Below are 26,668 nucleotides of genomic sequence, written 5' to 3'. Positions count from 1 at the left end.
AGAAGAATGGAGATCCTGGCAGTAGAAAGAAGGACTGTTTGACATCAATGTTAGGGATCCCTCCAGAAGGCTCAAGTACTGCATGTCACGAAGCAAAACGATGGGTCAAGCAGCCAACTAGGGATTTATGAGCTGTATCCCACTAAGAACAGACCCACTGAAACCAACAGACTTAAGTTACTCGTGCCCATTAATTTTAATGGGTTTAATTTGAGTAGGACTAACCACTGGATACAACCCTATGTCATAAAACATCAGATGCAATGTACTGCAATTGCACATATCCCTCAAATGGAACATTTAACTGTGGTCACCAATCTATTTCTAACATGGCCCTTATTCAGTTTATTTGGAAAACCTATACCCCACCCTTTCAAATGCATTTGAAACAATAAGGATGGACCACAACTTTAAAAAAAACATATATGCAAAACAAGCAATCTTACCACCGAACTACAGTCTCTTGCAAAGAGATGTATGGGAGACCTCCATAGTCCCTGAGAAAGAGCTGAACAGCTTTTTAAAAAGTCATACTTCTGGCCCATCTAACCTAGCACAGCTCCCCACCCCAAAGAGCTAAAGCTATGCTTTTTACCAGAGAACTTTTAAAGTGGAAGATGCCATGAACTGAACTTGAGAGCTTCTGGTTGCCAATCGGGTACTCTGCCATGAAGCTATGTTGCATCTGCTGTAGCAGCAGGTTGCACTTTTGCACAGCAGCAATGGGAAGACAGGGCATTGAAATTTGTACAAAGGCAACTGATATAGGCACAGAGGCACTGCTACCTTTAAAGTTTTGTAGTAGATGGTTCTGTTGATCTCCAAAGGGAACAGGTTCTGCTCCTTTCCTGAGCGAGCCCAGTTCACATAGCGCAGCCAGTTCCCCTTCTCTGGATCTGTGGCATCAACACACATCCATCCCAAGTTTGGGTAATAGACCTTGTGAGGTTGAACGTATGTGTGCATGGAGACAGAGAGGAGGAAAGAAACAAAAGTACTCATTAATCACGAGAGCATGCACCCATCGTCTCAGTTTCAAAATGTGGGCGTTTTATATGACTGGGTCCATATGGAGCACCACTGGATGATCCCTGGGAGACTGAAGACCACCTACTCACATGGCTGTGCTGACAGGAAGTTGCTCTCTGGAGTGGGAAGTTTGGGCTTTAGGCCTATTTTTTGCTACTCACTGGTGGTGGTGGCGGCAGAGAAAGGGATGTTCAGCAACAAGATCATTCACTTTGGAATCTGTCTTAACTGCTGCATCTGCATTAGATTAAGGCTGGATGCATAGTGAAGCAGGATAAGCATAAAGACAACTTTTGCAGACACTGTCCTGCACAGTATTTATTGAGAATTTACAAGAGAATCCTTGCCTTCCTGGCACATTTCAGCACTTGAGGATGTGGAGCAGGACCAGCAAGGAATGGCCGAAGGAGTCTTCTGGGGGAAAACAGGGAAGCCCAAAGGGTCACACCTGGCCCCCAGGCAGGACTCGCTCTATACATCAGTCATGATTTTATAAGTATTTATCGTGTCCCTCTTAATAGTCTCTTACCCCTACTTCTCAGAAACTAAAAAGCAGACAAACCATGGCTTGGTCTAAAAATGACAGCTACCATAGCAAGAGAGTTAAGCTAAATTTAAAATCTAATTACATTTCTGTTTTGCTTTTGGTGATCCTTACAACCAGGAGAAAAACTATCTACAGTTTATTTTACATGCTTTATTGTTTGATAGTGATGTCGTTAGCCACCATGAGCTACTTTTTAAAAAGGATTATAGAACTTTCAAATCATTTTATATAAAAAAGGAATTGCTCATCAGTCACTGCTTACCTCCCACATGTACACATTGCTTTTAACCTGAGATCGTTTCTTCTTGTCACCAGCAAACGGACCAAACTTTTTGCCTCTGAAAATTGGCTTTGTTGCCCAGACACCTGAAGATAAAATGAGGAACCACAATCAGACTCTTTGGCAGTATTGCATACTTCAAAACCATGCAACACTGCTTAACGACAACAAAGCGATTCCATAAATACACTGTAACTTTGCTTGGCTAAATAAAGGAGGGGGCAGAGAATCCAAAAAGAGGGGAGGGGGAACAAGCATATCACAAACTAATGCAACTAATAGCAAAACACATGAAACAGAAAAAGCAGTAAAATGCCAGGATGCTGATGACTACATAATCTGGGGCTGGGAACTGGGAGGCGGGCAGTAAAAATGGATACAATCTGCTGGGAGAGGGGCCTGGATCAAGGCTCTGAAGGGGTAATCTCCAGTGTTCAATTTTAAATGAAAGGTTGGTAGAACCTGAGATATAAGACAAAATAGACAGGCACACTTTTTGGGGGCGGGAGGTGGGGAGGAGAAACCAGCCTGTCCCACCTTTCGGTGTTCTACTTTACATCTCCACCATCCCTGGGAAACAATCCTGAATACACCCACGTTGCCTGGATGACCTTAAGAGACAAAACCTGCTCTCATGGGACCCAGATGTATCTCTTTGTGGGCAGCTTGCTATTGTATCCATGGGGGCAATTTCAATGATAGCAATATGTGTAAAGTCTACTCATTCAGGGACGCCTCTTCTACACTTCAACTTGCCACCCCAAGGACTGCAAACTGTTTGGTTGCCAAGGATAAGTATCAGGGTTTTAGAGGTGTGAGTAATGTCCGTACACCAACTGGGCTTAATAACTTGGAAAGCCTTTGTCCAAACCTCAAAACAAAACATTCAGCTTTGGGCTGCCATTTGCCAGTAGTGCTGCTGATCTAAGTTCACCTCAAACCAGGTAGTGCTGTTGACTTTAGAGTGCAGGAGACAACATATGACACTAAATTGGATACCACATTTCAAACCATGGGCTGAGGGTGCATCATGTAGTCACCCTGTCATAGCAAATCCTGAGAAGGATTCCACCCCACACTCCCCAGGTTAAACAGTCTTCTGCCCGCAGCTTGTTTCTAGATTTACTTACCAAGCCGTGTCTTGTCAACAGCAGATGGGAGAAGTCTCACTTCCTCAGGAAGTCCTTTAAGCACGTGCTCAGGTACGTCGGCCAAAGTCTCAACTGATACTGAAGGCTCCGTTGAGTTCTATCAAGAAAACAAAACAAAACAAAAATAGGAAGGGGACAGCCCAACGGTAAACACATGGCAGAATCTGACAACCCACCTGCGTTACAACTGGCAGCACAACACAAGAATCCATAAACAAAGCTGTGTTGCAATTGCTGGCATTTCAACTTCACATAAACACTAGTTTACCAAGCACATTTGAAAATGATGATATTAAGAGAAACACTGCAAATCCTTCATGCAATGCATAATCTACTCAGTGATCCACCAGATGCCGTGACGGCCAGCAGGATACATGACTTTTTAAGGCTATCACTAGCTACTAGACATACTAAACAGAAATGCAGCTTTCATTTTCAGACACACAATATGCAAGAACAAACAAGGAAGGTGGGATGTCTCCAATATGGTTCTGCTTGTTGTATGGTTCTTAATGCCATTTCTTATAGGGAGTCTGCAAAGCAGATTATGATGGTCTACATCTGGGCTTTATTCTAGGTGATGGACCACAACTTTCCCTAAAAACCATGTTCCTCACCTACTACAGACAGCTGGCCTAAGCATCTCTACCTGTATTTGAATATATTCTTCCCCTTTGCCCCCAAGTATTGTGGGATGGCTCTTGACTTTGGGAGCCAATTGTGTACTGATATGCCCCACCAAATTAAGCAGATATTATCTGTGCACCCAGCATGTATATCTAAAGATCAGCATCACTGCCAATGAATAATTCTTTTTCTTATTCCTCTGAAGCACTGCTATTCAAAAGGGATTACAAGGCTAGGCACAGGTATGTGAAGGAAATTACTTTCAGAGCACTTATTTTAATAGCAAATATAGCTACCTTCCTTTCAGTCAAAGATATATGCTTCACTCAGCTTCTACTCTAGTTATTACAGAAGCAACAAACCAAGGTATAGTAAAATAAAGCAAAGATATAGGCCGTGTGTGAACATCACAGTATGCGCATCCATAAAATATCTCAGAAAATATCTATTTTGTGTTAAGACATGTCCCCATGGCAGCTACTTTGTGATAGGCCATGCCCCCTTGACGGTCATTTTGGGACTGGTGCTCACAACATTCTCAATATTCCTGATGAGCCCACTGGCCCCAAAAGCCTAGTGAACCGTGCACTAAACAATAGTTTGGTGTGATGAAAGCTAGCTTCAGTAAGCCCGAGGGTTATGTACTCTCCTCAAAGTCTTCCAATACGGTTGTGAGAAATGAGCATTCATTCCATTTAAACACAGAAGAGCCTAACATCTGAACCCTAAACTGCACTTAATACTAACTATGGATTGATTAAATAAAACTGTTTGAAGCAGGCTTGTTTCAGACAAACCACAAATAAGATTAAGCAGTTTCTTGGGCTTGCACAAAAGCAGCTGTGGTTCATCTAGTCCAGAAGTGAAATTATCTAACTCAGAGAAGTGATGGAGAAGTGGGGTGGAATGCATGAACACGCAGCTTCATAGTTTAAGTAAAACAAGCTTCACTGTGGTTAATAAAATCACATTAATACTTATAAATAACAGATCAAACGTTACTGTGGAAGAAGAAGAAGAAGAAGAAGAAGAAGAAGAAGAGTTTGGATTTGATATCCCGCCTTTCACTCCCTTTAAGGAGTCTCAAAGCGGCTAACATTCTCCTTTCCCTTCCTCCCCCACAACAAACACTCTGTGAGGTGAGTGGGGCTGAGAGACTTCACAGAAGTGTGACTGGCCCAAGGTCACCCAGCAGCTGCATGTGGAGGAGCGGAGACGCGAACCCGGTTCCCCAGATTAGGAGACTACCGCTCTTAACCACTACACCACACTGGCTCCCATATATGGTGGAAGACCATATATGCAAAACCCACTTGCTTCAGTGTTGTTTGGCCAGGATTAAGCTGTAAATATCAGTTTGTCTCTTAATACCACTTCCAAGCATGGTGTATATCAGAAATCCCACAAGGACCACACTTGAGGGTGGGGGAGGTGCATTTGCATCCTATGTAGAAGCTAGTGGTGAAATTCACTTCAGTAAGCAAGAAATAGCTATAAAATACACACACACACACACAGAGAGAGAGAGAGAGAGAGAGAGAGAGAGAAAGAAAGAAAGAAAGAAAGAAAGAAAGACCAAGTATGCCATAAGTTTAACAACTAATATTTCAGATACTAAACAGCTTCCCCCTGTGGGCAACAGAACATGGAAAGCTGCCTTATACCAGTGCAGTGCTGTCAACTGTGACTGGCTGTATCTCCCCAGGGTCTCAGGTAGAAAGTCTTCCCCACTACCTGCTACCTGATCCTTTAGACTGAAGATGACAGACATTGAACGTGGGACCTTCTGCATGCAAAACAAATACTTTGCCACAAAGGTATTCTCCCTCTCCAAGAGGAGAATGACAGCTCTTGGCATTGGCATTGTGGCAACACTACTGTTATGCCTACAAGAGGCCCTGATGACTTTTCTGTGGCAGTAGCTAATACAGTGGACGCTCGGGTTGTGAACGTGATCCGTGTGGGAGGCACGTTCGCAACCCACAGTGTTCGCAACCCGCAGCGCCATGTCTCCGCACGAGTGGGTCGCGATTCGGTGTTTCTGCACATGCACGAGTGCCGAAACCCAGAAGTAACCCGTTTCGGTACTTCCGGGTTACGGTGTGTCCATAACCTGAAAACGCGCAACCTGAAGCATCTGTAACCCGAGGTATGATTGTATAGAACAGAACAATGCAGCTGTTACTGGAAGGGGTCGTCAGGAGTTGTACCAGGGCCCCAGCAATTCTACCAGTGTCCCAATGCCTTCAACTCATCAACATTCTTCATTCTGGAACTTTTATTATGAAGCAAAGCAAAGCAAAATAATTGTTCCTCACCCCACCCACTACCCTACAAAGAGTCCCATGTGTTCTGAGCAGTGGTAGAGGCAGATCCAAATTATCACTAGTGTTTAATTTTCAAGGCAAGGACATCCATCTTTCTCTGTCCTAGTAACCCATAGTACTGCTTGAAATGTGCTTGCACCTAGCTCAGTTTAACATGACTGGATTTCAATCCTTTGTACGTTCATCAAGGTATAAGCCCTTCTGGTACACAGAGGAACCCATCTGAGTAAATATGCAAGGATTGCACTATAAGTGTGCATTGACCCCTCCTGCTCTCCATCTTAAGACTGTTCTAAGCAGCAAAGTTTGGATCTTTTTCATCACACCTTGAAATGTTTCCTCCACAAAGCACAAAGATAGGCTGGTTGTAATCCAGTATTTGTGGGACCCTGCTCATTTGGATAAGCATGAAGATTAAAAAAATTAAAAAATTCTGCCAGAATCATTCTCCACAACAGCCTACATTCAGTTTACAAAATGTGGGTTCAGTGGAGCCAAAGAGCAGAGGTAGGCAACCTGGGGCTCTCCAGATGTGCCTGGACTAAAACTTTCATCATCCCTGGCCATCAGTTATGCTAGCTATGGCTCATGAGCAGTGTTAGAAACTGGGGTAGAAAAGCTAGGAGCCAAATGGCTTCTGGGACCTGGGTTGTGGGCACCAAAACAGAATGTCTAGTTGCCACTTGGGCTGGGGGGGGGACGGCAACACTTTTTATTATTTTGATAAGCATGAATAAATATGCAATCCACATAAGTGGCACATTGTTAATAGCACATTTTTAGCAGAAATTGTTGATGCATGTTTAATTTTGTGTTTACAATCAAAATATTGGTACCAAACATCAGTTTTCAAAACACGCTACTCTTAATTGTTGAACTCCTTAATATATTGTCTATCCTTAACATATACTTTGAGGCTTCAAAGCACATACATTTCAGTAATCCTTGAGTGTCAGCCAGGTGCAAAAAATGGCACCCAGACTTGTTGAGGTGCTTGCAAATGGAGAATCTTTAGGCGCAAAATGCACCTGGTGCCCTGCTAATTTCAAACCCTGCTCATGGAGGTCAGAGTCTAAGAACATCTGGCTGGCAAACACATTCCTTATCCTTCACACAGAGATGTACTCAAAAGCAGGTAATTTTAATGGAGTTCACAAGTCACAAATAAAAAATCTGCATAAAATGTAACTATTTTAAAATGGTGATTCCTTAGAAGAGAACGAAAGGGTTTACTGAAGGACGCGGGTGGCGCTGTGGGTAAAACCTCAGTGCCTAGGACTTGCCGATCATATGGTCGGCAGTTCAAATCCCCGTGGTGGGGTGAGCTCCCGTCTTTTGGTCCCAGCTCCTGCCCACCTAGCAGTCAAAAGCACCCCTAAGTGCAAGTAGATAAATAGGTACTGCTTTATAGCAGGAAGGTAAACGGCGTTTCCGTGTGCTGCGCTGGTGCCGGCTCACCAGAGCAGCTTCGTCACGCTGGCCACGTCACCCGGAGGTGTCTCCGGACAGCGCTGGCTCCCGGCCCCTTAAGTGAGATGAGCACACAACCCCAGAGTCGGACACAACTGGCCCGTGCGGGCAGGGGTACCTTTACCTTTACCTTAAAGGGTTTACCGACAGAAAGAATAGCTAAGTGGAAATGCATGTTATACCTGTGGCTTTTGCTCAAGAGTTCAGAGAAGCTGAATTATGACTCCAAGTGATCACTCACCCAAGCAGTGCTCAAGACCCAACCTATTTAATTTCAACAGTTCTTTCTAATTATTTATCTCACCTGGAAAGGATCTATGTAATGCTGGCATGCAGGAGAGAGAAGCATATGAAACACACAACTATCCTCTGAATACTAGGGGTATGAAACAAGATGCCCTTCACTACAAGTAGGTATATCTACATAAATCTGTGCATAAAGACCCACTATTCAAGTTTGCAGCAAGCAGATATTTATTTACTTAGAGCACAGACAGGTAACCATTGGCTCTCCAAGTATCAATGAACTGCAACCCCCATCACCCCAGACCATTAACTACACTGAGGCACAAAGTGGCTTCCTCCAGCTAAGAATGGCACACCAACAGTGACACCTCCTGGACAAAGATAGCTTGGCCATGGTAAACCTCCAGATTGTGCAGCTGAAACATGTAGTAGGTGGGCCTGCCTTTGAAGACTGCTCAGGAAAACTAGTTATCAGCCTAGCAGCTGTGTTCTATACTAGCAGAGTTCAGCTATCTCGGCATTTCTTCAACAAGTATGTGGGCTGCTGGCCCTGAGCACAATTTTAAGTGCTAGTTCTAACCTTTGAAATCCTAATTCCATCGTATGAACCTGCCCTATGTATTATCCAAAGACCTTTGTTCAGTACACCCCATCTTCTGAATTCAAGAACAGTCTTCTCAGTTGTCGATGCAAGTAGAACACCCTCCCCAGGAAAGTTTGCCTGGCATCAAATCTGATGTCATTTTGACAGCCAGACAACAACCTTGGGGGACTTCAGCACAATCACTGAGCTCAGCAGACTTCTTTTTCAGACTCAGCACCCACCTTTAACCCAAACAAACATTCCAGGACGCATTTATCAATTGTTAACATATGTTTCTATGATGTAGCATTGCTCTTGTGACCCACCTTACGTAAGGCCATGACCTAGTTGGTTTTTATTTTGAGAAATTTGTGAGTGCTTTTATTGTTGGTATTTTGCAACTTTTAAAACTCTCCCATTGATTTTTGCTTGCTGACAGAAGGGCTGTTGTGTGTATGTATTATACACAAATGCAACAGTTGTACAGGTGAGGAGCTGCATATTTATTTGAAATAACTAGACTAGGAGCTATCAGGTGAGATTTATGGCCAATCATTCAAGAGGCATTGCACCCTTCCAGCTGTTTTACAACATGTTAACTTCAAATTCAAACTCTTAGCTTTCAATATAGCAACTAGTGACCATGAAGGAGACTTTTTCAACTAAAAAGAACTACCCTAAATGGGGAATAAACTTTAACATGGTGAGGGTCATTAGATATCATCTTAGCATGCTTTCCCCATTAATCAGCTGACATTTTACCTTCAATCAGAGATGTCAACTCATGCATCATGTTGGTAGTTTAAAAAAAGGTAAAGGACCCCTGACAGTTCAGTCCAGTCGTGAATGACTGTGAGGTTGTGGTGCTCATCTTGCTTTACTGGCCAAGGGAGCCGACGTTTGTCCACAGACAGTTTTTCCGGGTCATGTGGCCAGCATGACTAAGCCGCTTCTGGCGAAACCAGAGCAGCACACAGAAACACCGTTTACCTTCCCACCGGAGTGGTACCTATTTATCTACTTGCACTTTGACATGCTTTCAAACTGCTAGATGGGCAGGAGCTGGGACTGAGCAACGGGAGCTCACCCCATCACAGGGATTCGAACCGCCGACCTTCCGATCGGCAAGCCCTAGGCTCAGTGGTTTAGACCACAGCGCCACCCGTGTCTCTTCACGTTGGTAATTGGGGCCCCAAAATTCTATTAATCGTTCTCCTCTACAGCTTGTGCTAGCTCTTACTGGCGGATGTAACCTCCTTTTTTCTTAAAAAAAAGTTTCATTGGAAGTCTCACCATTGGTCAGTTTAGCTCATTATTGTCTTCAAAAACTCAGGGCACCCCAGATGATGGTGATGATTTCATTTATGAATCTCTTCCTATGAAGCATCTCACAGCAATTTCAAAATACAGTAACAACTTACATTATAAAAACAGTTTAAAAAATTGCACATATAAAAACAATTTCAAATCCAATAGAGCCTTTGCCATGAGTACTGTTGGATATCATTGTTTTGGACCAGATCAGCAGCCATGCTGGCTGGAACTTATTGTAGGCCAAAACATCTGGAGGGCACCAGGTTGACAAAATCAGCAGTTCCCTTTATCACTACACTGACTGGCAGCAGTCCCCCATCTCAGGCAGAGGTTCTTTTCATGCCTACTTAGGAGATGCTGGGAATTGAACCAGGGACCTTTCACCTGCAAAGCTATGGCCTTCTCTGTAAATCAGTTCTGCCTTGTGGGAGGTGCCAGTACTGGCTCCAAAGCAGAGTTGCTATGAAGATAAAACATGCAGTGGGTTGCTGTTTTCTCATTGGAGGAAGGGCAGGAGAGAAAGGTTCTAAACATACACCAGTAATATCCACATAAATAAATAGATCCACATCATCTGTCCACTATCATAGTCAACCCCCCATTTCAATTCAATGGGGGAGAAGGAAACATGTTTAATCAAGGTCAAACAGGTATATAAAGACTGAACCCACTGTAGGCCAATGTCAATATCCACATGTGAAGTCTGCAAATGTCCTTCTGTCAACTTTTGTTGCACCAGTACCACCACTAGTAGAGTACATAGCTGGCGTGGGGTGGGGACAACTTATGAGAAGAAAGAGTCCAAATCACAGCAGAGTGGCTACTAGGAGGATTCCTGTGTGGCAATCCTACCACACTGAGTATCCTGCGACAACATTTTAGCTGTGTCCTATCCCCCAGGCTTGTTCCTTTTCAACAACTATATAGCAGCAGCATCTGTATGCAACAGAATGGGACAGGAAGTGGGAAGGTAATAGCTTTTCAGATCCCACATCACCCTGGCTTTGCTTTTAAGCAGATGCATGCTCTGGCACAGGAGGGAAAGGGTGCAAGATAGAGCCTCCAATGATTTTATTTAATAATGATGCTGATGCTAACAATACTCTTATTAATTTAAGTTCACAAAATGCCATTGGCAGAGTGAGAAGGATAGGAACATCACAAAGATTCAATATGACACTAGCACAAATACAACGCAAATAAAAACAGCAACAAAAACTCTCTCTAAGGGAAAGTGCCACCAAATTCTCCATAGGTATTAAGATTGTAATTTGGGTGCAGACACAACTGGAATTTTCCCTTTCTCCAAAGTGCAACCTGGAGGGGAGATGGGCCAGACTATGAAGGACCAATGACCTGGGGGCTGGGTAAAAGGGACTGGTTGTGATACGAGGACACCCTCTCTTTTTACTAATAAGCTCATCTCAAAAGAAAGTGGGCATTTTAGATATTTAGGTGTGGGTCTTCCTGTGAGTCCAACAACACAAGAGAGCACCAGACTGAAGAAGGTTAGCACAAAAGACCACACTCTCAAGCATGCAAAAATACAAAGCTAGAGGGCCATTTAATCAGTTCCAGGGTTTCATGTTGAAGGCATGCAAAGATCTTTGCTTAATCTCTCTCTCTTTTGGGGGGTAAATTATATTAATTATGGAGCTAAGATTGAAGGGAGGAGGGAGAAAGAGTGAACTCAAGTTTCTGGTTTTTTAAAATGGCCTAAATATAAGTATTATTCATGCAAAATAACTAAAGCTTTCTTAGAGAAGAGTGCTCTTGAAGAAGGGGCCAGTGAAATTATTATTCAATCTAGTTAACTGAACACAAATCAATTTTCACATAATGGAACTTCACAACTTCCCAACCAGAAAGAGGGAAAGAGAAGGAGAGAGCAGGACGTTTAGCATTGCAATAATGAAGATTTACATTTTGGATTTCGGTTGGGGTTACTATTTTTACCAGAAGAAAGTAAGTGTAGATATGTATGCTAACATCTGAGCAATTATATTTTTGAGAAAGTCTTGCATTTAAACTCACCTGATTCATTATGAAATCCTGTTGCCTTCTGAAAAGATACATACAACAAAGTAACTCCTGTGATTACATGAACCCTAAAAAGAAAAACAGACAGTTGTCATATGTGCCTACCTTCAGGTTTGTAACTGATTTGAAGCTGATCCTCTTCAAGTTAGGAGGATAGCAGCAATCTAGAAAACTACAATTTTTCACCCAACATTTTTTTTAAAAAAAGATATAAATAACTGTAAAGGCACCTAAGCTGCATAACTTCCTAGCTATGTTTCAAAATGTTATAGTAATAATTAGCATTTATGTAGCACTTTCAAGTGCTCCAAGCACTTTACTTGCATCCTTGCATCACAATCTGCAGACGGGAGGGGCATGGGAAACTGAAGCTGAGATTTGGTGGATTCACTACTTCACCTAAGGAGAGCCTACAGTAGAGATGGAAGCTTGTGGCTCCCCAAATGTTATTGGGCTGCACTTCCCATCATCCCCAGCCAGCAAGGTCAGGGATGACGGGAATTGTAGTCTAGGAACATCTGGAGGGCCAGAAATTCTTCAGCCCTGCTCTATGGCATAAGAAAATCAAGCTAATATTTTAAAGGAATTTTCATATTATTATTTTTAAATATTCACGTATGTAAAAGCTACATTGCAAGTCCCCTCAAGGAGTCTTGCCTTCTCATATTTGATGGCAATGTATTCAAAGTAAGAACATTAGAGACAACTCACCATCTTTAACATGGGGTGTCCACCCTATTTAAATGACATTACAGTATTGGAAAATGATAATAAGTCAGCTACTCCTATTCAGCTTATGGGGAAGTGTGGATACCATCCCTGAACCTGCAGAACCTGGTGACCTCTACTCTAGAAAGCGTGTTTCATTATTGCTGCAAAGGGGTGAAAGGGTAAAGGGGACCCCGACCATTAGGTCCAGTCGTGACCGACTCTGGGGTTGCGGTGCTCATCTCGCTTTATTGGCCGAGGGAGCAGGCGTACAGCTTCTGGGTCATGTGGCCAGCATGACCAAGCCGCTTCTGGTGAACCAGAGCAATGCACGGAAACGCCGTTTACCTTCCCGCCGGAGTGATACCTCTTTATCTACTTGCACTTTGACGTGCTTTCGAACTGCTAGGTTGGCAGGAGCAGGGACCGAACAACGGGAGCTCACCCCGTTGCGGGGATTCGAACCGCCGACCTTCTGATCGGCAAGTCCTAGGCTCTGTGGTTTAACCCACAGCGCCACCCGCGTCACATTGCTATATTGCTGCAAAATAGTCACAGCAATTATTGCTCTTAGAGCACAGGTATTCTACTCAAACTCATGCATCCTGTGATTTGGTAGGGCAGCCAGGGGGCTGAGGCGGGGGACAGAACAGTTCATAGTTGAAAGCAGACTCACATTCTGAGAAATTAAGGCAGAATGAATACAGATAAGAATTTAACAAGTGGTGCCTTACCATACTGTGCATTTAACAAAAAAGAAAGAGAAGGTCAGGTTCAACCTCCAGCATCTCTATAGCTAAAAGAATCGGGGAGCAAGTGGCCTGAAAGCCTCTCCTCTGCCTGAGTCTAAAGAGCTGCTGCCAGTCGACCCTACTAAGTAGCCTAGATGGACAAATATTCTGACCTTGACACACAGTGTACATTAAAGTTTGATACATTAAGGACCCATTCACTCTTGATTTTGTAGCTCCATAAAATACTCCACAAATCAAGCCATTAAAAACTGAAATACTGTAAGATGCTAGTTTCTCCCAAATGCTGTCAAGAATTTGAAGGCATGGCTTAACTTTTAATCACTCACATTTGAACAAGATGTTCTAACTCTTATAGATGTACAAAGAGTACAAGTGGTCTCGCTGACATTGAGGTAATAGTTTTTAAATGTGCACAGAAAGAAATAAGCCGCATTAAGCCAGCATTTCAGTGATAACATCCCCAATCACCTCCCTGCTATAATCAGATATAGCTGAATTTTGCATATGCCCTGTAGAGAACAAACAGAAACTGACTGAACATACAAATCACCTCAACAATGTGATGAACTGTTGTAAAACGACCAAAGATGCTTCATTACACTTAAAATACACTTTCAAATGCAAGGCAGCAACTCATCCTTCCCCAACCTAGTGTTGTCCAGATATTTTGGACTACAATTCCCATCATTCCCAGCCAGTACAGCTATATGGTGGGTGTAGTACGAAACAACTGAACAATGCAAAATTAGCATTGTCTGATTTACATTAATTGCAATACCACAAGATAAGAGACTGGGAAACTGCAGCTCTCTGGATGTTGTTGGACCACAATTACAATCATCCCTAATCACTGGCCTCACTGTCTGGGGCTGATAAAGTCCAACAATGTCTGGACAGCTATAGGTTCCCCATCCCTACTCTAGATTGCTCTGTTTTGAATGTCAGCGTTGAGCATTTCACACATTTCCCTGTGTACTTTCGAGTGAAAGAAGCCCACATCTGAAAACATTCCAATCTGCTAGCTATACTGAGCAGGCAGGGAAGAAAAGACTGACATTCATAGGGAAAAGAAAAATGGAACACTACACAAACACTACCATGTATCTCAGTTTCCTGTCTTAACACACAAATCCCAATAATAAAGTATGCAGCCGCCCTACAACTTCTACCAGACGTATAACAAGACTTCTCTCTGTAGGTGCCAACCACCTGCATGGTATAGAATCATAGAATGGTACAGTTGGAAGGGACCCCAATGATTATCTAGTCCAACCCCCTACAGTGCAGGAATCTCAACTAAAGCACTAAAGCATCCTCTGTTAAAAACCTCTAAGGAAGGAGAGTCCACAACCTCCCAAGAGAGTCTGTTCCACTGCCAAACAGCTTTCACTATCAGAAAGGTCTTCATGATGTTTAGTTGGAATCTTCTTTCTGGTCACCATGTGACAGCCCTTGAGATAACTGAAGACAGCTATCCTATCTCCTGTCAGTTTCCTCTTTTCCAGACTAAACACACACAACTCCCTCAACCATTCCTCCTAAGGCTTGGGTTCCAGACCCTTGATCATCTTGGTCGCCCTCCTCTGCACATGTTCCAGCTTGTCGATATCCTTCTTAAATTGTGGTGCCCAGAACTGGACACAGTACTAAGGGCGTGGTCTGACCTAGGCAGAATAGAGCGGGACTATGACTTCCCTTAGCCTGGATACTATAGTTCTGCTGATGCAGCCTAGAATAACAATGGCTTTTCCCCACCGCTGCAGCATTCCACTGTTGCAAGCTTGTGGTCTACTAAGACCCCATGTTCCTTTTCATATGTACTACTGGCAATGCAAGTGTACTCCATCTTATATCTGTGCATCTGGTTCTAAGTGCAAAACCTGACATTTGTCCCTACTGAAATTCATTTTATTAGTTGTGACCCAGTTATCAAATCTGATAAGGCTACATTGAATCCTGATTCTGTCTTCTGCATGTTTAGTCCTTTATCCTGCAGGTACCATCTTTAGGGGTGACATCTCAAGAATGCCACATTCTTTCCCATCAACCACTATGGTTGTCCAGTACCACAATGTGCTATTGAAGGGAGGTGGTTTCCCCACAAGAGACTAATGCCCCACAGGAGGCTAGTGCATAGTATGGCCTAGCATTTGCAGTATAATGCTGATACAATAAAACAAGATCTTACTCTTATATTCTGTGTTAAGTAATAATTACCACCCCTTGACTTCAGAAACTCAAGGAGTATCAGAGATGCACCAAACAGGTTGGATGAATTTTTATGCATCTTGATTCTGAATACCAGAGAGTGGCTGAAAGGACTATCTCACATTAGCTAACTTTGGGTGTGTACACAAAGCAGATAAGGTGATAACAGCACGCCAACTTCTGCTTTGTTTCAGAGGATGGGAGCGCTGAAATGAAAAGGCTATTACAACACACACATATCCCTGAATACACTTCTCTTGTGTTAAGAAGTGGAGTTGTGTTATTAGGCACTGCTATTCATTTTTTTAAAGCTTTTTTATCTTGTATTTTTATTCTCCTTGCCTTTATGCTTTTATTCTCCTTGCCTTTATGCCTTTTAGTCTGTTGCTTTGTTTAGTGTATTTGCAAATCTCATTTGAAGGGGGAGGGGGGAATAATGTATCAGTTTCAACGCTCTCATTGGCTAAAATGCACATTTGATTCACTGATGCTCTAAAATTAAGTGAAAGAGCACTTTACAAGCACCATCAGCATCATGTGTAAAAAATGCAAATATTCTGGCTAAACATGCCCTGTACTCCAGCTACCCCATCACTCACCACAGACCCTCCTCTTCTAACATAAAACCACAACAACTTCCCCAGTTAGTCCTTTCCCTTAGTTCCAATTAAGGAGCATTGGCTTCAAATTTCGGAAGCCAACAGCATTCAGACACATTTCCCTTTAGATCTATGGAGGTAGCATGTTGTGTGAGTGGGAGCAGCAAGCTTTGGGGGTGGGGGTGGAAGCAGGGTGGAGATAAGGAAGAATAAGGAAACTCTGCCTGAAGGCAAATATGCCTCAAAGATATTCATTTTCATCCTTTTTCATTGTATGCTTTTCTTCATTACTGTTACAATTACATCTCCTGGCTCTTCTCCTTCTACGGACACTATACAAGTGACTCAAAATTCAGAGTACAACAGCAGGACCTCTAGATTCCTTGTGGCTTTATTTCCAGGCACTCACTCTGACTTTCGGATGCAATGGGGAGGATTGATAAATCTTTTCATCCTAGCTTTCAGCACAACTCCCATTCATGCTAAAGTCGCACCCCCAATCCAGAACCTAACTTCTGTGAGGATGGGGGATCCCTCCTTCAGTCAAACTCCTGTCTAAGGGGCAATTAGATGCACACACTCTTATGCAACCTCCTACAACCAAACTTTGGGTGGGTGTGTTGGGGGGTCCTTTTCAGAACCACTCAACTCCATACTTCAAACTTAGTTGTGAGCATGGGACAGAGTCCCACTTCCAGAACCCTGCTCCTTCCCATTAGAACTTTACTATCCATTTATGCACCTCCACTTTTAGCAGGGGGGCAGGAATCCTTTCTGGAGGCGTCCTCCCACCCATCCTCTAACTGGGAGCAAAATATTCACCAACACACTCATTCATGTACGTATCCCATCATTCCACCACAATTCGGACATGGAGGCAGGGAGGGAGAAGACCCCTTTCCTGGCCCACGCCTATCTGCTATGTGAAACACAACACATGCACATGAACATGGAACTCTATACTTATACACTACAACACGTGTGGGGTGGGGTCTGGGGTCCCCCTTACAGACCTACTTCCTCAACTGAGATAAAATACAACACACACACACACACACACACACACACAAACACCAACCCATCAAAGCAGGCCTAACACTGTTCAAGAAAAAGCCCCATCCCTTTGGGGGCTGGGGGGGGGGGTCCCCCCACAAAAAAACCTGCAATATGAAAAAAACAACACCCCTGAATCAACACCACACCCTTACTCTACCCCCACCCCAAATCCCTTGCACCCCTCTATTTTTGCTAAAGCGGGGTGGGAGGTTTCCCCGGAAGCGGTGTGTTTGTGTGTCCCCCTCCCAGTTTTACTCCCAATGGGGCAACCCCTGCAACGAGACTCCCCCCCCACTCCACCACACCCCTCCCCATCAATACACGCCTCACCTCCAGCCCCCCCCCAAATCCACGTCTCCCTCCCCCCAGTCCACTTTGGATCATGCGCGGGGGTGCCTCCCCCAATTAGGATAACCTCACCCCAATTCACACCTCTCACCCCTACACCGCATCCCACCCCATGTCCACTCCGCTTCCTTTGGGGGAAGAGGGTGCCGCTGGCGAGGAGGGGGTGTGTGCGTATCGTCCCCCCCCACCTTTGGGGCGAAATCCCCTTCCCCACCCCGCCGAGCCCCCTTCGCTGAGAGGGGAAGAAGCAGCGGGCAAGTGGCTGCCGCCTTGACCCTGCCCTCGCCCCCCTCGCCGGCCTTTACCTGCGCTGCCCGCCGCCGTGGCCGCGGCCTCCTCGTCCTTCCTCGAGAGCCGACCCCCGGCTCAGCCCGAAAAGCCCCACAGGGCCCCTCGGCCCCCTCCGGACGCCATTTTGTCTCCGGCCTCGGAAGTGACGGCGGCGGCGGAGAGGCCGGGAGGGGAGGGGGAGAGGGAGGGGAGGGGAGGGGGCCTCGTGCGAGGGAGGGAGGGAGGGAGGGAGGGGGGCGCGCGAGGCGACCACTCAACGGCCGGCGACGCCCGAGGGAATAAGAGCTCGCGCGGGGAACGGCCTTCCTGGCTCTCGGGTGAGAAGCTCGTCCTCACTGAGGTCTAGAGGGATGGTGATTGGAGGGGGGGGGGTGGCTTCTAGGGTGGGAGCGCAGCAGGCAGCCCGGCGGCTAGAGCGATGTGTGGGGCTCAGGCGCTCTCGCTCCGAGGGGGCTCCGGCAAGCAGCCCGTCCTCACTGAGGACTAGCGGCCCCGTGGGGTTGTAGCGCATGCTGAACGGGCAAGAAGGCTGCCCTCGCTGAGGACTAGAGGCGGGTGTGGGAGGCAAGAAGGTTGCCGTCATGGAGGACTACGGGTCCTGTGGGGCTATAGGGACAAAACACAGCAGAATCCGCTCTATGCGGGGCTCTTAGTCTTCAGTGAGTTACGCAGTGCCGGATTTACGTATAAGCTAAACAAGCTATAGCTCTCTTGGGACCCCCTCCAAAATTTCACTAGTAATATACTTCTTAATTGTATTTCAGTTCAACAATTACTTTGATAAAATACATATTTCGTTATGTGCAAATGGCTTTAGATACCTGTTAGGTCCATAAATTACCATACTGTAGCATATATCTGCCTACAGACTGCTCACCAGAGTGGTGCATGCTCTGGTTATCTCCCGCTTGGACTACTGCAATGCGCTCTACGTGGGGCTACCTTTGAAGGTGACCCGGAAACTACAACTAATACAGAATGCGGCAGCTAGACTGGTGACTGGGAGCGGCCGCCGAGACCATATAACACCGGTCTTGAAAGACCTACATTGGCTCCCAGTACGTTTCCGAGCACAATTCAAAGTGTTGGTGCTGACCTTTAAAGCCCTAAATGGCCTCGGTCCAGTATATCTGAAGGAGCGTCTCCTCCCCCATCGTTCTGCCCGGACACTGAGGTCCAGCTCCGAGGGCCTTCTGGCGGTTCCCTCACTGCGAGAGGCCAAGTTGCAGGGAACCAGGCAGAGGGCCTTCTCGGTAGCGGCGCCCGCCCTGTGGAATGCCCTCCCATCGGATGTCAAGGCGATGGACAACTACCTGACATTCAGAAGACATCTGAAGGCAGCCCTGTTCAGGGAAGTTTTTAATATGTGACATTTTAGTGTATTTTTTATCTCTGTTGGAAGCCGCCCAGAGTGGCTGGGGAAACCCAGCCAGATGGGCGGGGTACAAATAATAAATTATTATTATTATTATTATTATTATTATTATTATTATTATTATTATATATTCAACACAAAAAACAGTGACAATTTGTTGTTGACAAAGGACAGCTGGACCTATAAAGGGGCCCCATTACCTTCAGTAGCTTAGGGCTCATCAGACCTAAATCCGGCCCTAAGTGAGTGGATAGGCAGATCTCTCCCTTATTGACAACTTGGCGGGGATGTGGGGAGCAAGCAGCCCGTTCTCAATGAGGACTAGAGACTATGTGGAGCACAGCACCCGCTATGCGACTTCCAGGGATGTGGGGAGCAAGCAGCCAGTCCTCAATGAAGACTAGAGGCTACGTGGGGTTCTGGTGACTGCGGAAGAAGCTCACCCTCACTGAGGATGAGTGAAGTCCTCAGGTTGTTGCTGTGGTGCTTACAATACTGGTTACACTGGGAGGCCAGGGTTCAAATCCTCCACTCATCCATGAAGCTTGCTGGGTGACCTTTGGCCAGCCACTGCCTATCAACCTAACCTACCTCACAGGGTTGTTGTGAGGCTAAATGGGATGGGGAAAGAACCATGGACAGCACTTTAAGCTCTTCAGAAGATAGGCAAGATAGCAATGTAACTTTGAAAAAGGAAAAGCTCCTGTTAGTGCCAGCCGGTGTGGCCAGTCATCAGGGATGATGGGATCTGGCGTCCAGGAACATATGCAGAGCCACTGGTTGACTGCTCCTGCCCTAGGCAATGCACCCTAAGCTGCAGCCATTCCTCCTCTGGCAGTGGCACCAAACTAACCCTGCACCCAAGGGCTTTGCAGTGCGGATCACATCACAGGGAGAAGAGAAGACTGAGAAGGTGATATGAGAGCCAAAATCAAGTTTCCAAAGGAAGCTTGACATGGAAGACGGAACAAACTTGTTTTCTGCTGCTCCAGAGGGTAGGACCCAAACCAGTGGGTTCAAACTAGGAAAGGATATGACAACTAAACCTTAGGAAGAAGTCATTCTTCAGGTCATTCGTTATTCAGATCTAGAAATCCCCCACATTACTTTCTCATGCATGCACTCTTGGGTTGGGGCAACTGGCTAAAATGTTTTAAATGGTTCTAATTTTGGTTCCTCTGTTTTGTTTTTGTTGGGTAGAAGCTGCAACCTGAGTTTGAGTTCTTTGCTGAGTGGGAGCCAGGATGCTGCTGCTGCTGCTTCATTAATATTATCATTATTTTACTGGTCTTCACTTAATGTTGCCACTAGCTGGTGCTAGAAAGCCATTTATAAAGCATCCTGCTCTGTAAAGAAAATCTTATCATTAGTCATCAGTTAATACAGTGGATGGGGTGCAGGTAGAGATAGTGAGGCCCTGCCAAGGAATTCCTGTTGCTCACTTGTTCTGTGATGGAGCAGGGAGCAGGGAGTTTTCCAAATATGCCTGCGGTAGGGGAACCTCAGGCACAGGAACTGAATGCAGCCCTCCAGGAGTCATAGAATCGTAGAGTTGGAGGGGATCCCAAGGCTTATCTGATCCAACCCCCTGCAATGCAGGAATCTCAACAATCCTCTATCCAATTTGAAACCATACCAGACTCTGCTGATCTTTGCAAATGTGCTAGCTAGGAGTCTCTCTGGTCCCGAAGACTCAACAATTTTGCACCCTCCTTGAGTGCTTTTGCCTGGCTGGAATGTGTCCATGAACTTTGAACATGCCTTGCTTGTCTGTATGGAGGGCAGACAGGGAGCAGGATGAGCATGTGTGGAAACTAGCCTACTGAACAAAGTTACCATATTTTTCCGTCTATAAGATGCCCCATGTATAAGATGCCCCCTATTTGGGGGTCTTAGATTTAAGAAAATGGGGAAGATGTATCTGTGTATAAGACACCCCTTAATTTTTGACATTATCTTTTAGGGGGAAAACCTAGTCTTATACACGGGAAAATACTGTACATTGGTCCACCCATTTCTGCATCTGGCCCTGCCCACCACTGTCATGTGGCCCCCCAGACATTTGCCCAGATTTGAATGCAGCCCTCAGGTCCTCACTCCTGGAATATGTCATCCATTGTTATTAGCTGCCCTCTGTCCTGCCACCCTGAAAAACGTTAGTTAGAAACACCCCCATTCCCCACTTCTAGGGGTGCCTAGGATAATTGCCTAGGATTATATTGTTGATATTTCTTTTATTTATTTGTTCAAATTTGGGACTCCCCCTGTCCTTTTTTCATATTGATTAAGCAACATTGGGGTGAAGCTTCACACATATTGTATCAAGTTTTTCAGGGGGAGATATTTTTCAGCCAACACACAGGACCATATTTGTGGACCAGTAACACACACACACACAAATAATGTTGCGGTCATCATACAATCGCAGCAAGATTTTTCAATAAAACAGTGTTTTATCAGTTCTCATGTGTTTACTGATGTGCACATGTACACAGAAAAATCAGGAAGGTTGCAATGGTGCTGTCTTAGCTCTCCCTGGAGGATAAGGAATTCAAACTCATTTTCTTCCAAAATCTTTAATGCTCAAATCAGTACTGTGCATGGCTAAGCAAGCTAAGACATTGATCCAGCAAGTGACATGCCCCCTTGTGTCCCATTATATAGGAGCGGACTGGGCAAGCAAACTAGAATTGGAGGGTTGGACCTGAGCACTTGCAACTCCCAACTAGCCCCTCCAGGATGTCTGCTCTGGACTCAAGACAGATGCAGATGAAAGGGAATGATGAAACTGCAGCAAAGGGGGCATGCTTGAATTTGAGAATCCATTTTAGAAACTGCTCTAGTCAAACTGGAATCCAGGAAGAGCGGGGCATCAGATGGGGAGCAAACAAAAGGAGCGATACAGGAACGGAACTGGAGAAATTCTCTCACCACAATCGCTGACAGCTCCATCCCATGGGTGGAACCTGATGCGACTGCAGCCTTCCCTCTTTCCGACATTGCCGAAGAATGCTTTGTTGGTTGGAATGTGAAGAACATGCCAAGCATTTCAAATGCCCCAATGCTGCTGGAGGAACGTGCTGGAAGATAACAGGAAACAGTCCTGTTTTCCTAATCTGAGTGAAGCATGAAGCCCTTCAGGGACAAGACAGAAGAGGCTGTTTTGTGTTCTCATATTTGCAATTGTTTCAGCTACTCCTGCTTTCTGACACCTGTTCAAAGTACTGAGTTGTATCCAACGTTGGTCTTACTCCAAGTAAACCTACTGAAATTAATGGGCATGACTCACTGGCCCATCTCTCTCAGTATTGTCTGCGCTGCCCCTACTCTTAGAGTTTTAGACAAGGGTCTGTTCTAGTCCTAGGATTTTCTGTGGATCGAAGCAGGTACCTTCTGGATGCAAAGCAGATGCTCTGCTACCAAGCTACAGCCTCCCCTTAACTTATGTCTGTTAATTTCAATTTCATTTCAGTGGGTCTACTCTGATTAGTTGGATGCTACCCATTGCCACTGTTTATTTGCCTTTCCTGGAGGTGCCTTTAGAAACATTCTGCTAGAGTGTGCACATGCACACTGTGAACCTTTTCAGCCTGAGATCTTCAAAAGTTTGGTCTGGTGCAAACTGAGCCTTATGTACATGCTTGTAGGTGCATCCACAAGACACCAGCGCCCTGCTCTCACCCTTCCATGGCCATTTCCCCAGATAGCAAATAATTTGGTTGATTGAGTTTGGTTGATTGAGTTTACTTCTACACTAAGCTCTGCCCCAGGCAGCTTACAGCAAACATTCAAAACATCAAAACGCAGGGCATTGGAAATACAAATATACAAAATACAGAGCGTGCCAGTAAATTCAAAAATGACAAAAAACAGCAGTTTAGAAAACACAGAATCAATTCAATATCGCAAAACAAAAATCTATTCTAGACTGAAGTACATAAATTCAAAGCAAAACCAGAGTTAACCGACAATAAAGTTTCTGATACTGGTCTTGCTCGCTGCACTCCAAGGAGCCTGGCTTAAATACAGTGGTACCTCAGGTTAAGTACTTAATTCATTCCAGAGGTCCGTTCTTAACCTGAAACTGTTCTTAACCTGAAGCACCACTTTAGCTAATGGGGCTTCTTGCTGCTGCTGCCACACCGCCGCCGCATGATTTCTGTTCTCATCCTGAAGCAAAGTTCTTAACCCGAGGTACTATTTCTGGGTTAGCGGAGTCTGTAATCTGAAGCATATGTAACCTGAAGTACCACTGTACAGTTTGGAGAGGAGGGGCAGGTGTTATGCAGCTGGCTCCCACATCTTTTCTCCAGAGGAGGCTGACAGCACCAAAAGTTTAATGACAGGGCAATTGTGATAAGTCTCTTCCACAGCCTCCTTTGTACAGGTCTGTATGTGAGGGCTGAGCTTTAAGTAAGTGGCAGTGACTGCACCAAAGGCAAAAAGACCTCTCCTCTTCAGGTTAAGTGAAACAGGAAGCCTCTTTCATGTCCTGGAAAGCCCAAATGTCATTCTGGAGGGAACGGCAGCCCAGAATCTGAGAAAGCTTTATTTGCCTGCTTGATGTCCTAAGTTGTAGTTCTACTAGCTCACCACATGAGGGTAGCTGCCCAGACAGCTAAAGGTTTTCGATTCTAGTGTTTCCTCAATCACAATGCAAAGTTCAGAGAAGCATGATGCTAATATTCATTGCCTCTGCTACTTGGAAAGCATGACTCTTCCCTGTTAGTGGTCGAGAAAGGGGATGATGTCACTATTCCAAAAGAGGCAAGGAGGCTTTTCAGTCCTTGGAGCCCTAATCCAGAACAGGATCGGTGTTGCTGAGCTCTGGTGCGGTCCTTGCTCACCTCCTGTTGAAATGTTTCCATTGACAGCTGTCTAATCCATCTGTGCTTATTTTTGGGTTTTGCATGTTAGCGAGTGGCACATCTTATCCCTGGACCCCTATCCTGCCCTGCAGCCAAGCTGCGGAACCCAAGCCGCAGGTGTAAAAGAACAGGAGCATTGCAAAAGGGTTGCTTACGGAGCAGATTGCTTGAGCATGCCCCCTGCCCCCAAGCCCTTTCTCCACTGCCGAGGAACACAAACTGCAGACACACCAAGTTACAGATAAATCACATGTTGGAGGAAATGGCTTCCTGTAATCAAATATGGGAAATGTGGGGATGCTTTGGCATATGGTATTCTGCAGGGCTCTGGCGTTTAAATCAGGGAAGGTTCCGTTGCTTCTGACATCACCAGTTTGTTTCACCAGCATAGGTTTCAGTGACTTAACCTGGTTAGTTCCATGTGCTTCAAGGACAACCTTGTGCAACCTGATGCTCTCCGGATATTGTTCAACCACAACTCCTTACCACACAAGGCAGAGATGGCCACCAATTTAGATGGCTTAGTATTAGACAGATTCATGGAGGAGATGGCTTTGCACTGCCTTGACACTTAGAGGCAGCAATGCTTCTGAATACAGTGGTACCTCTAGTTGCGGACCTAATCCGTTTTGGGGTGCCGTTTGCACCCTGAAAAGTCCGCAATTAAAGCGCCTCTTCTGCGCATGTGCGTGGCATGATCGAGCGCTTCTGCGTGGGTGTGAAGCATGCAGATTGCTTCTGTCCATGCGCAGGTGGCAAACCCGGAAGTAAACACTTCTGGGTTTGCCGTGTTCGTAAGCTGAAAGTCCGTAACGAGCAGAACGCAACATGAGGTATGACTGTACCAATTGCTGGAAACTACTGGAAGGGAGAGTGTTCCTTTGCTCAGGTCCTGCTTGGAGGTTTCCCACAGGCCTCTGGTTGGCCACTGTGAGAGCAGGATGATGGACTTAATGTGCCTTTATAATAATTTAATAATAACAATTATTATTATTTGTATGCCACTCATCTGACTGGGTTGCCCCAGACACTCTGGGTGACTCCCAACAGAATACTAAAAACACAATAAAACATCAAACATTAAAAACTTCCCTAAACAGGGCTGCCTTCAGATGTCTTCTAAAAGTCAAATATTTATTTCATAGACATCTGATGGGAGGGCATTCCAGAGGATGGGTGTGACTACTGAGAAGGTCCTCTGCCTGGTTCCCCGTAACCTCACTTCTCATAGTGAGGAAACGTTCAGAAGGCTCTTGGTGCTCTTTAGCCTGATCCAACAGGCTCATATGTTTTTATGTTCTTAACACCTGTCACCACCCAGCCAGCATGGCCAGTGGTCTGGGATGGTAGGAGTTATACTCCAGGAACAGATGGGCCTTTGACCTCTTCCATTGGGCTCTTAGGTTCTTACCTTCAAGGGCAGCCCAATGTAGAGTGCATTGCAGTAGTCCAGTCTATCAGGCCATGGAATACCATGTGCACACGCACAGTTCTCATGCTGCTTTTACTATATATGCTTACAAGTAGTTCTGTTGCGCTCAGGTCCTGCTCACTAGCTTCCCAAGGACATCTGACTGGCCACTGCGAGAACAGAGCGTGGGACTCGATGGGCTTTTGGCTTGATCCAGCAGGCACTTCTTATGCTCTTATGCTAACTTCTTGTCTCGCTGGAAGGGACGTTGCCTGGCTGAGCAACTGAGTGCTTGCTCCTTGCCCCTCCTTGGCCGCCTCTACTTGACCTTCTTGAATGTCAGCTGCTACTTTGGGAACTTACCTCCTGCTTGCCTTCGATTACACCCTGCCTTCCTCCATCACTTTGGATAATTGGTGGCTGCTTATGCAACTTGACCTTTCACTGCCCTGCACTTCTGCTCTCTTCTGGCCCGCATCAGACAGCATCCAGCTGGCCTCTCTTGCCTGCTGTGACACTGGTGTGGGTTTCCTGCGGGCTTAGGGATCCTGTAGCTCTCCACACTTTGTGGAACTCCATCTCCCATCATCATCATCATCCCTGACCATTTGCTTGGGGCTGATGAGCTTTGGAGGCCAACATCTGGAGAACCACAAGTTCCCCGTCACTGGTTTGCTATAATGCTAGGGCAGCTAACTTTTTTCAGCCTAGTGGCTTCATCTCCCTCTTCTCCTCAAGAAGACCATTTCAACGTCCTGGTTTGGCATCTCCATAGATCTCCTGCTCTGCAGTAGTCCTGAGACCCAGATTATTGTTGCCATAATCAGGAATTCTGGAGGAATAGATACCTCCCCACTTCAGGGACAACTCCAACTGTGTTAGCGATGGCTATGTCCTCCCTCCACTGTGGGAGGCAGTATGCCTCTGAATATCAGTTGCTGGTAAGTCACAGGTGGGTAGAGAGCTGTTGCATTCAAGTTCTGCTTGCAATCCATATAGTTTCTCCCACAGACAGGTTTGTGAGGCTGGGTGGAGAGCTTTACTTTCTTATTCCCTTACACATGAAAAGAAGGGAGAACCAATATGGGCAGGTGGTTTAAAAAAACTTTTTATTTTCTCAGGTTTTAATCAACACATTGTGGCTGGCTTTTTGAGCTGCTTTGGAACTACTGTTGTTATACTGTGTATTGCTTTGTGCTGTATTCTCTGTTTTATTGAATTTGTATGTAGCCATTTTACAGCATTTTTTATTCAATGGGGAAAAAAAGTCCAGCTTTCAGGCTTCCCACTGGGGCATCTGGTTGGCCACTGCAAGAGCAGGATGCTGGATTAGATGGGCCTGATCCAGAAGGACTCATCATGTTCTTATAATGTCCAAACAAGAAGTTGGTACATGTCACACCACTGTATCCTGATGAGTGATGAACCGTCAGGG

The 26,668-nt window shown here is 45.3% G+C and overlaps 1 protein-coding gene and 1 long non-coding RNA gene across 2 annotated transcripts in view; one reads left to right on the top strand and one right to left on the bottom strand.

The window, feature by feature from the left end:
- The window catches only part of PRDM2 (PR/SET domain 2), a 46,554-nt gene extending 28,810 nt beyond the window's left edge, over positions 1-17,744 (bottom strand). The window contains exons 1-5 of the mRNA XM_081870722.1: positions 17,594-17,744; positions 11,609-11,682; positions 2,987-3,104; positions 1,839-1,942; positions 787-939 (exon numbers count right to left, since the gene is read on the bottom strand). Coding sequence (XP_081726848.1) covers positions 787-939; positions 1,839-1,942; positions 2,987-3,104; positions 11,609-11,650 — 417 coding nt within the window. The 5' untranslated portion in view covers positions 11,651-11,682; positions 17,594-17,744. The remainder of the gene's footprint in view (positions 1-786; positions 940-1,838; positions 1,943-2,986; positions 3,105-11,608; positions 11,683-17,593) is intronic.
- A 62-nt stretch (positions 17,745-17,806) lies between these two features.
- LOC309347056 lies at positions 17,807-22,229 on the top strand. Its single transcript, XR_014158802.1, has 2 exons — positions 17,807-17,896; positions 21,619-22,229. It is a non-coding gene; the product is annotated as an uncharacterized lncRNA (long non-coding RNA).
- Positions 22,230-26,668: the final 4,439 nt, after the last annotated feature.

This window comes from Podarcis erhardii (genome assembly GCF_964252035.2).
Source record: "Podarcis erhardii genome assembly, chromosome: 7".
NCBI classification, from domain to species: Eukaryota; Metazoa; Chordata; class Lepidosauria; order Squamata; family Lacertidae; genus Podarcis; species Podarcis erhardii.
This window is presented reverse-complemented; position numbering and strand designations above follow the sequence as displayed.